Source organism: Ricinus communis, chromosome 2, assembly GCF_019578655.1.
Source record: "Ricinus communis isolate WT05 ecotype wild-type chromosome 2, ASM1957865v1, whole genome shotgun sequence".
Lineage (NCBI taxonomy): Eukaryota > Viridiplantae > Streptophyta > Magnoliopsida > Malpighiales > Euphorbiaceae > Ricinus > Ricinus communis.
In genome coordinates this window covers 30,088,931-30,100,442 of record NC_063257.1, presented here as the reverse complement: position 1 = coordinate 30,100,442, position 11,512 = coordinate 30,088,931, and the positions used below count along the sequence as shown (strand labels likewise).

Sequence of the window (11,512 nt, the reverse complement as noted above, 5' to 3'; positions counted from 1 at the left end):
TATATATATATATATATATAATACATAAATCACTCAATCTTCTCTCTTTATTTTCTTTGTTCTTGTTATTTATATTACAACACTCTTTATTCTTATTTTTTATTTTATAACAGGTCAACAACATGATTGCTTAAAATAAGATTCAAGGTAAAGTTATTTTAAAAAAAAAATTTGCATGAGGCTATACTCCATCTTTATTAAATTCATTATTGAATTCACAATGACCTATTTTGGTAGTCATAATGAGTATATAGCACTTATTTCTTTATTTTGATTTTGTGACTTTTGAATTTATACTAAATTCCTATGTTTTAGCCAAATACTAGTTTATATTGCAATTATAGTTTTTTTGCATACTTTATAGGATCATAGTTTTATTTTATTTTTATATTATTTTAATTAATTTATTATAAATATATTATCTGATATTAATTAATATTAATTAATTTCTAGTTCTTCAAGAACTAGTGTTATATATAGTTCTTGAATAATTTATATTATAAATTTTAGTTTCTGGAGAACTTAAATTATATATTTAATTCCTGAAGAACTTGTATTATAAATTTTAGTTCCTGAAGGACTTGCATTATAAATTTTAATTCCTGAAAAACTTGCATTATAAATTTTAGTTCCTGAAAAATTTGTATTATAAATTTTAGTTCCTAGACTAGTATTAATTTTAATTCATGAAGAACTAATTAAATAAATGACTAAGGTATAGATTTCTGAAGAATTTTAACTATGAGTTCCTGAAGAACAAAGTATCTTGAAATCTAGTATCCTAACTTATTAAAGAATTAATATTTTATATTTCTGAAGAACTAAATTTATTAGTCTCTAAAAGAATTATTTGTCATCAATATTAGATATCGAAATATATTTGGATGCTATGGGTCTTGAAAATATAATTAAAGATGGAAATCAAGGATATAATAAATCGCGACAAGGTGATTCTTTTCCTTCATCATCATCTTCTTGAAGGACTGAAACTTGAATATTTGACAGTTAAAGATTTATTAGTCTTTTGAAAGAAATTGAAAGAAAGATATGACTATCATAAATCAGTCATCCTTCCAAAGGCTTATTATGAATGGATGCATTTAAAATTGTAAGATTTCAAAATTGTAAGTGAATATGATTATGTAGTTTTTAGAATTTGAAATTATATAGAGAAAATATTATTAACCATGATATGTTAGAGAAGACATTTACTACATTTCATTCCTCAAATATGCTCTTACATTAATAATATCGAAAAAAGAAAGTTTCATGAAATATTCTGAATTAGTTTCATGTCTTCTTATTGCTGAGCAAAATAATGAGCTCTTATTAAAAATCATGAAAGTCGTCCAAATAGTTCCACTCTATTCCCTGAAGTAAATGAGACAACATATAGTAATGTTGGACATGGATGAGGAAGAGGACGAAAAAAATCATGGTTGAGGACATAGCTAAAGTTATGGCTGAAATTATAATAACAGTTATCGTGGTGGTATAAATAATAATGTATCTTTCCACCATAAGTGGAAAAATCGTAAAATGAATAATGGAGCAAAGCAAAATTTAGAAAATTAATGCTATCGATGTGGCATAAAAGGGCATTGGTCTCGTACTTGTGACACACCAAAGCACCTTATTGATCTATATCAAGAGTCCTTAAAGAAGAAAAGCAGATTTGGCAGAAAATGATGATGATTTTGGTGATAATTATACTGATCTCACAAATTTAAATGTGTTGGATTTCTTTGAAAATTCGGAAGAAAAAATTGATAATCCAGCGATGGCAATGTAAATGCCTAAAGACTTATGTCAATATAATATCTGGTAGAAAAAGAATAACTGAAGGCTCTGGAAGAACAAAGATATTGTACCTGGAGGTACTTATTTCTTTATTAAGAATGCATTATTCTCTCCAAAATCTCGTAGAAATTTATTGAGCTTTTAAAGATATTTTTCGAAATGGATATCATATTAAAACTACAAACGTGGACAATATTGAAAATCTCTATATTATAACCCTCACAATAGGAAAAAAATGTGTATTGGAGAAATTACCTGCTTTCTCTTTTGCCTTATATTACACATGTAATTGTACTATTGAAATAAATATGGTAGTAAACTAGAAGTTTACTGACCCAAATATTTTTCTTATTTGGCATGATCGATTAGGTCATCTTGGATCAAGAATGATGCAAAAAATTATTGAAAGCTCTTATGGCCATCTATTGAAGAACTAGAAGACTCCTCAATCTAATGAATTCTCATATTCAGCTTGCTCTCAAGGAAAGTTGATTATTAGGCCTTCACCAAGTAAAATTCAAAATGAATTACCTAGATTTCTCGAAGGTATACAAGGTGATATTTATGGACCAATTCATCCACCATGTGGACCATTTAAATATTTTGTAGTGTTAATAGATGGAACAACAAGATGGTGACATGTTTATTATCAACTCAAAATCTGACATTTGCCAGATTACTTGCTCAAATAATTCGATTAAGAGCATAATTTCTAGAATATGCTATTAAGACAATTCGTCTTGATAATGCTAGTGAATTTATATCTAAGGCCTTTAATGACTATTGCATGTCAATTGGAATAACAGTTGAACATTCAGTAGCTTGTGTTCATACTCAAAATGGTATAGCAGAATCTTTTATTAAACGTCTCCAATTAATAGCTAGTCACTGCTCATGAAACCAAATCTTCCAATAATTGCTTGGAGACATGTAATTTTACATGCAGCAACTATTATTCGCATCAGACCAACTAGTTATCATAAATTTTCACCATTACAGTTGGTTTCTGGCCAGGAGACAAATATTTCCCATTTGAGAACTTTTGGATGTGTTCTTTATATTCCAATTGACCCCCCCACATCGCATAAAAATGGAACCTTAGAGGAGATTGGGAATATATTAGATATGAATCTCCATCTATAATTAAGTATCTTGAGCCATTAATAGGAGATGTCTTTACTGCGAAATTTAATGATTGTCATTTTAATAAGGCTTTGTTTCCTAAGTTAGGGGAGAGAATAAGCAATTAGAGAAATAAATTATTTGGAATGAGCCATCATTAAATCATCTTGATCCTTATTCAAAATAATATGAACTAGAAGTTCAAAGGATCATTCATTTGCAAAGTATAGCAAACCAATTACCATATGCATTTTATGATCCAAAAAAAGTTACTAAATCTCATATACCAGCTAAAAATGCTCCAGCTAGAATTGATATCCCAATAAGACAATATGTTAATATTATAGCAAATGAGTTCATGACACGCCAAAAACGTGGTAGGCCACCTGATTTTAAAGATAAGATTCTAAGAAAGAAAAGGGAACAAAATAAACCAAGTGACTTTCCTAAAATTAATGTTCTTGAAGAGTCTATAACAAAAGACATAGAAGAATAAATAACCTCAGAAGAGGTTCAAGTACCTAAAGATGATGAAAACAATGAGATATCAATCAACTATGTCACTTCAAGTAAGAGATGGAATCGATATCATATTTGCATATGCAGTAGCAATTGATATTGAAAAAGAAAGTGAGGATTTTGAACCTAAGTCCGTCATTGAATGTCGAAAAAGGAATGATTGGCCTAAATGGAAAGATGCAATCCAAGCAGAATTAAACTCATTAGTAAAACACCAAGTCTTTCTGGGCCCATTGTTTTAACACTTGATGATATTAAGTGAGTAGGCTATAAATGGATTCTTATGCACAAACGCAATGAGAAAAATGAGACTGTGAGATACAAAGCATGACTTATAGCACAAGGGTTCTTGCAAAGACCTGGCATTGATTATGAAGAAACTTATTCCCCAGTTATGGATGTAATTACATTTAGATTTTTAATTAGCCTGGCAAGTTTAGAAGGACTTCATATGCATCTTATGGATATCGTTACAACTTATTTATATAGATCACTTGATAATGATATTTATATGAAAGTTCCTAAGGGACTAAAAATGCTTGAAGCATGTAGCTCAAAGCTACGAGAAATATATTCAATGAAGCTACAAAAGTCTTTGTATGGATCAAACCAATCTGGACGAATATGGTATAACCGCCTAAGTGAATATCATTTGAAGGAAGGATATACTAACAATTCAATTTGCCCACGTATTTTTATTAAGAAAATAAATTTTGGTTTTGTTATAATTGTAGTTTATTTGATGATTTAGACATCATTAAAACTCCTAAAAGGTTGACAAAAACAGTAAATTATTTAAAAAATGAATTTGAAATGAAAGATTTGGAACAAACAAAATTTTGTCTCGGCCTGCAGATCAAACATTTATTTGGAGGGATTTTCATTCATTGGTCAACTTATATTGAAAAAATATTAAAACGTGTTAATATGGATAAATCTCATCCAATGAGTTCTCCTATGATTGTTAGACACCTGGATGTGAAAAAGGACCCTTTTGGTCCTCAAAAAGATGGTGAAGAAATACTTGGTCCAAAAGTACCACATCTTAGTTCTATTGGAGTATTAATGTATTTTGCTAATTGTACAAGACCTGATGTAGCATTTTCTATGAATGTGCTAGCAAGATATAGTTTTTCACTAACTCGAAGACATTGAAACCATGTGAAACAAGTTTTCTTTATTTATGTGGTACATCATATATGGGCTTATTTTATCCACAAGACTCGAAGTAAGAATTAATTGGATATGCAGATGCTAGATATTTATATAATCCACATAAAGCTCAATCACAAACGGATCACTTATTTATATATGGTGGCACTACTACATCTTGGCATTCTACTAAGCAAACTCTAACTGCCACATCATCTGATCATACTGAAATATCAGCAATGCACGAGACTAGTAGAGAATGCATATAGTTGAGATATATGATCCAACATATCAAAGAAAAATGTGATCCCCTATTTGATAAAGGAAGTACAACAGTGCTATATGAAGATAATGTTGCTTGTATTGCCTAACTCAAATGAGGATATCTTAAAAGAGATAGAACCGAGCACATTTCACCAATGTTCTTTTCACTCACGAGCTTCAAAAGCAAGGTGTTTTAAATGTTCATCAAATTCGATCCATTGATAATTTGACAGATTTGTTTACAAGAGTGCTCCCTACAACATTTGAGAAGTTGGTGAAAAAAATTGACTTGCACCGACTAAGAGATCTTTGTTAGAAGTCATGTATTCATGAGAGGGAGATTTTGATGCACTGTACTCTAGTTTCCTTAGCTTAGATTTTGTCCCATTGGATTTTCCTAGAAAGGTTTTTAACGAGACAATATTATGGCACAAGTTTCTACATAAATACTATACTTTTCTTCCTTCACTAAGATTTTTTTCCCATAAGGTTTTTCTTAGTAAGCTTTTAATGAGGCATATTCATTATAATAGACATCCGAGGGGGAGTATTATGATAATATTAAAGTATTTCGGTTATATTAGATGTCTATCATTATGTCTATGGATAGATTTCTTTTTGCAAATAGAACTTTATCTTTATAACCCTTTACACATTTAAATAGGTGTTACACTCAATAGAATGAAACACATATAAATATACATACATACATATATATATATATATATATATATATATAGAAAAATCACTCTCTTCTCTCTTTATTTTCTTTATTCTTGTTCTTTATTTTATAACACTCTTATTCTTATTTTTTATTTTACAACATTATTATTATTATTATTATTATTATTATTATTATTATTATTATAAGGCCTAACTAATCAAATCACTCTCCAAGACCGGCTAATCACATAGCAAAATACTAGGTTCCAATAGGATTCTAACTTCTAATTTTTATAGAAAATTTAACAAAGTTTCCTCTATAAAATGAACACTTGCTGCCTGTAAAACAAGTCTAAATTTTGTTATAACATTACTAGTTGTATCAGCATAAATCTAAATGCCTTTAGCGACTACGACACTACAAGACTTTTCAACCTAATCGGGAACACGCTAACTAGTCACAAAGACTAGTAGAGAGATGGGAGTCGCCACTTGGATAATTCACCAGGACACTTTACTAATGAGTGACGTTTTTCAAATCCATAAGGAAGTTTACACCATAAATAAGAGATGGATTCAGAAGACAACTTTCCTATTTGTGTATCTTTGTCTTTAATTTTGTTTAATGGGTTATTCTCTATAAATGCAAACAGTTGTATTTCTACATCAAGTATTACAACATGTGAGGTCCACTTAAGTCTAGCACATTTTATTAAACCCAAGCCATACTCAAAGTTATTAATCTAATTTACTAGTTAATTATGTACAAAACCTTTCTAGTCTAGCCCAATTATAAATTATGCTTTAATTTTCAACGTTTAAACCTAATAGACTACTTTTTATAAAAATACACAATTAAGTGATCTTAAATCTAATATGGTCTAATTAACCTAACTAATATATGGCAAAGCCTACTAGGTCTATGTTGATTTTAGAGTTTAAGCCAGTTACATTAATTTACCTAATGGACTACAATTTTCATGTCAGGTCCAATTTTAAAAGTCTACTATCTATATGTCCAATTTTAATTAGACAATCATACAACATGTATTTAGCATTCATTCAAACTAAGGCAAAAAATAAAGTGCAAAAAGTAAATCTAGCTATTACAACCCATCGGCAAAAAAAGTTAAAAAGAAAACACCTAAAGCTAAGTACAGTACATAAACATCTCAACAATACATCAAAAAATTAGAGAAATCATGGCTGGAAGGTGTACAACCAATCGTCCTAGGGTGAAGAGCCGAATTGGCTTTGCACTGAGCCGTCGGCTGTAAGGCTTTGGTCGATATTTTCTGGTTGTATTTTCGATTTGATCGCCCCAGAGCCAACTTTACATGCATAGGAAATGAAATATCAATTAGAAGTGCATGAAACTAAATAGAAAGCACAAAAGACATAAAATTAAGTGAAAATCCTAAGTCATGCAAAAGTCTAGAAAATAAGAAAAATAGTAGATGAAGGCTGCAAATTTCATATTTAAATCCTGCAACCCTAAAACCAGTTTTAATTACTAAAACATAAAGAAATTACTAATCTAGCATGCAATCCTAATCATTTGACTAATCGGACCTAAAAGCCAAAAGCTAACATATTATCCTATCTAAAACCTTAACATGTTCTTATTATAAAATTCAATTTCCAACATATGTTCATATTATCATATTCAATTTCTAACAATTTATAAGCATGTTAATTCACAAGAAATTTCATTCTAATCATTTAAAACACATAAAAAAACCTTAGTCATATTTCTAAAATCATAAAAGATCATAAGAATAAGTCTAATGGAAGAAATGATGTTGTTGATACTGGATGTGTAGAAAATCCTCAGGTTATCACCGTTAGATGTTGATCTTCGAGTCTCTAGAGATGAAAAGGTTGTGGAATCGAATATTGGTTGAGAATCCAGTTCTGCTTTTAGATTTTAAAAAACTTCTGTTGTTTTAAATTGGTTTCTTAATTTAGAGTTATTTCTTAGTAGCTAATCTCTCTATATATATCAATGTATCAATATGGCTTAAGAATATCTTGAGGAATCTGGCTAACCCTAGATCTAGGGTGTGTCAATCTATTTATAGCAGTAGGGTTTTAAAAGACTCTAGAGGAACAGACAAACATTTAATTATTTAAAAAATACACTATAATTATTCATTCCCTTTATAAGATTAATATCACATAAAAAGAAGTTAAATACTTTATATTTAAAGAATTATCATTAAAAATATTTTAAAATTCCAATAATTATCATAAATATCTTTTAGAAACTTCTTTTCACAAATTTTGGCGTTTTAGGTCGAAAATACATGTAAAACAGTGTCAAATTTTGAAAAAGGCAAAATCGGCACTGTATAGAGCCAATCGGCTCTAAAAAATGGAAACCCTTCTTATTGGATGATCATGATACTTCCCAAAAATCGAAATTTTTGATTAATGGAGGAACAATATCACCATTTTTGTTCACTAAATTGTAAAAACTATTATTTCACCCCTCAATTTTTTTTTTCTATCAATTGGGTTCAAATTGATTCTAGAAAATTAATTTGAAGTCCTAATATTCTAAACCTTTACTTGGATTTATCCCACTTTAATCTCCTGAGACTCGAGAAAGATAGTAACTTTCATTATCGGATTTTCTTTAATTTTCTTGGTATCTAGATTCAGAAAATGGATGCTGACACAAGGTAGGAAAAACTCTTATAAGGTTTAGTGTGAACCTAAACATTAAGTTTAGGGGTGAGCTTGGGAAAACTCCTAGAGAAAAATTTGAGTGCAAGTTTGAAAATATTTGAGTATAATCTTGCACTCGTAAGATAATCATTAATAGTAAAATACCTAATTACAGATTGGAGAGTGAATATAGAGTTGCTTAATATCCGAATCACTATAAATTTTTAATTTCTTTTTTTCTTTTTTTCTTTCTCCTTTGCGTAAACTTTTAGTTTACCACTTTTTCTACTACACTAATTCAACGCCTTGTTTGTGCATCAAAAGCCAACACTTTCTTTGGTGTGAACTTTTTTCTTTCATTTTTTATTTTCGACAGCCTTTAGTGTGGACTGAATTACGCCTCTATCTTAACTACTCTTGCATGAAACAAGGAATAAAATATTAAAGTCCATTCCAAGCTAATTTGTTGTATTTCTAGAGAAAAAAAAAATAAAACAAAAGCATCAAGCTTACTTGATGCATAGCTAAAGAAAACAAAGTGGGGAAAAATAATAATTATGTTACATTTTGTTGGAATTCATAATTAGGAATTTTAGGAGAATGAAAAATATGGATAATTAAAGTCATACGTAATTTTCTTTGTTTGGACTTCCACAGAATAATTTATTTCTCATTAATTGATTTGCATTCAAAGGCTAATAATGCGAAAACATACAAAGAAAAACCACACATAAAGCACCACTGAGTTTGGCTAAGGTAGCATACACAATGGTCTAAACTTATTGACGCGCCAAGCAAAACGTAATTTGGAGATGGCAAGTTGAAATTAAAGACCTCTGTTGATAACTTTTTCAATGGCTTGGAGAGACTGAATGGCCGCATGAATATAGAAGGTAATAGCTCCAGCGATAGGAGCAATGGGGTTGGCAGCGAGTTCTTCCTTCACATCTTCATCGACTGAGGGCAACGGCTTGCTAGGATCTTCCTCAAATGACTTGGCTTGCTCAAGGTATTTGTCCATACGTGGAGTGGCATATAATCTCAGGCTTTCCACATCCCCTCTTGAAGCAAAACGCTGGCGATCATGGCAAGTCTCAGAAGAGAGTGCAAAAGGACGCCCTTGCTTTTCATATATTTCTTGTGATTTCATCAATTTCAAGAGCTGTTGCAGTTCTGATCTGAGCATCTCAACTAATGGGTTGGACTCATCAAGCACATCCTCTAACAAGTTCTGTGCTTCAACCAGCTTGTCTCGAGCATCGTCTAGTTTACTGTCATCAGCCATGACTCTTGCTTCTTTTATCATTCTTGCAGTCCGGAGACGGGTCTCCTCGGTTAACACCTCTGGCATCTCTTGTTGATCTGGTGACATCCCGGAGCGGCGTACATTAATAATCGCAGGAGGGGCTTCAAACAGTTTCCCCCCAGTGCTGCACATGCATATGTGATTCATTAAACCCATGCGAGATTATACTGTACATAATTTAGTGTAAAATGCTAGTTGGAATTTATTACTACCTATATAAGTAAGTGATTTCAAGAACTTCTGCGCCCCGCTCCTTACTAACCTCTGGGAGAAGAAGGTCCACTATGACTGTGCGCACCTCTTTGCTGTAGAGATCACCAAAGGTAACAGTTACAGAGCCAGCATCATCATCCTTGAATTGTGGATAGCTTCCGGCAGACACCTGCTCTATTGTTGATTCATCTTTGCATCGTGTGACTGTAAGCTTAAGGTCCTGAACAACCACTGTGAGAAGCCCAGCCAAACACTGGGAAAAAGCTTTGCTCAAGTTGTTTGTGTCTTGAACATCCGAGAACGTTCCTCCTATACTGTTATGCGCAATAGCCTTGAGCACCTATTAAAACATGAAAGACTTATTAGAAAAGTATACGAAATATCCAGTTTCTAAGAAATAGGAGTTTCTCAATTTCTGGGTCTCAAAGGGACGTGGAAACTAAACATTATTTCAAGGTACCCTTGGTTCGTGATTTATGCCAAAACCGAAAGTGTATACGGGAACATTGCCGACTGGGACTTGGGCAGCATCACCACCGGCATTCTGCTCACCATCGGACATAAGCATGATGCCAACTACACGCCCGCCGCTAAGACTACGGTCACTGAGCACTTTTAAGCCAGTTTGAAGGCCAGCAGTGATGTTGGTTGCACCGTCTGCATTTAAGCCATTGATCAACTTTTCAAGGTCCTTCTGAGAATTTTCAGTTATCTGGCGCAACGGGCACAGCCTATTAGCATCTGCAGAGAATGTGACAACCGACAATCGATCGATGGGACTAAGTTTCTTGATCACAAATAGCATGGCAGTTTTCACTTTTTCTATCTTGTCCCCTGCCATGCTTCCACTGACATCTAATACTGCCACAAGATCCAATCCGGGTCTGTCATTGCTGGAATCTCCACCCGTGAGCTCCAGCATCACCTTGAATTTGCTTTCTTGAAGTGGTGCCGTATTATTGTTTCTGCTTATTAGCTGTACTCTTCCTACTACGATTGGTGTTGGTCTTGGCCCTGAAAATATGCAATTAGTTAGCTAAGGAGCGAGCATGTAAATATAGCATTAATTAAGAACTATAACACATGTAACGAAAAGATAATATAAAAATGAATAAAATCGTAAAAAGATGTTCATCATATCAGTAATGGAGAAACGAATCATTAAACCTGAGTCTTGAGGGATAAGAATCTTATCATCATCGTTGAAGATCATTTTGCACAGAAAGAAAGAAAAGAAAAACTGATAAACACTATGACTGGATTTGCTCAGTTCTCCTTACTGGTTCCCAGAAACACCTCCAATATATATATATATATATATATAAGGTAGGGAGCAAACGCCTGATCTATGCATACCCGGCAAGGTCCTTATAAATTATATGATATAATCACTCAAGTCTTTCTTTATTCAAGTAAACATGCCTGATTTTATAGTTCTTATGGATGGCTTCAATCACATCGGTTTCTTTTTTCCTATACTATATTGTCCTTTTGTTATAGGAACGCAGCATTAAGTGTGAACGAACTTGGCGGTGATCATTTATTATTTTTGGCCTTTTTCTCCATTAATTTACTTTTGAAATATTCTTGGCTCACGATGGAATTTATGCACCAAAATCAATAGGACATATTCATTAATTAGTATAATATATATATTTTATATACATAATTTTTTAACCAAATATTAAATTCATAAATAATTTTAATATATTTTTAATTAAATAAATAGTTTAATTACAAAATTGATTAATAATAACTAATTAAAAATTAATTTTCCCCCCAATATATTATACACTATATACA

General features: G+C 31.6%; 1 protein-coding gene across 1 annotated transcript; it reads right to left on the bottom strand.

The window, feature by feature from the left end:
* Nucleotides 1–8,839: 8,839 nt before the first annotated feature.
* Nucleotides 8,840–11,113, bottom strand: LOC8284083 (E3 ubiquitin-protein ligase WAV3). The gene is made up of 4 exons (XM_002519753.4): nucleotides 10,877–11,113; nucleotides 10,170–10,723; nucleotides 9,709–10,049; nucleotides 8,840–9,620 (listed from the first exon to the last, which is right to left on the bottom strand). Exons 1-4 carry the CDS (start codon nucleotides 10,920–10,922, stop codon nucleotides 9,017–9,019), a joined length of 1,545 nt encoding a protein of 514 aa, XP_002519799.1. The 5' UTR covers nucleotides 10,923–11,113; the 3' UTR covers nucleotides 8,840–9,016.
* Between the last annotated feature and the right edge of the window lie 399 nt (nucleotides 11,114–11,512).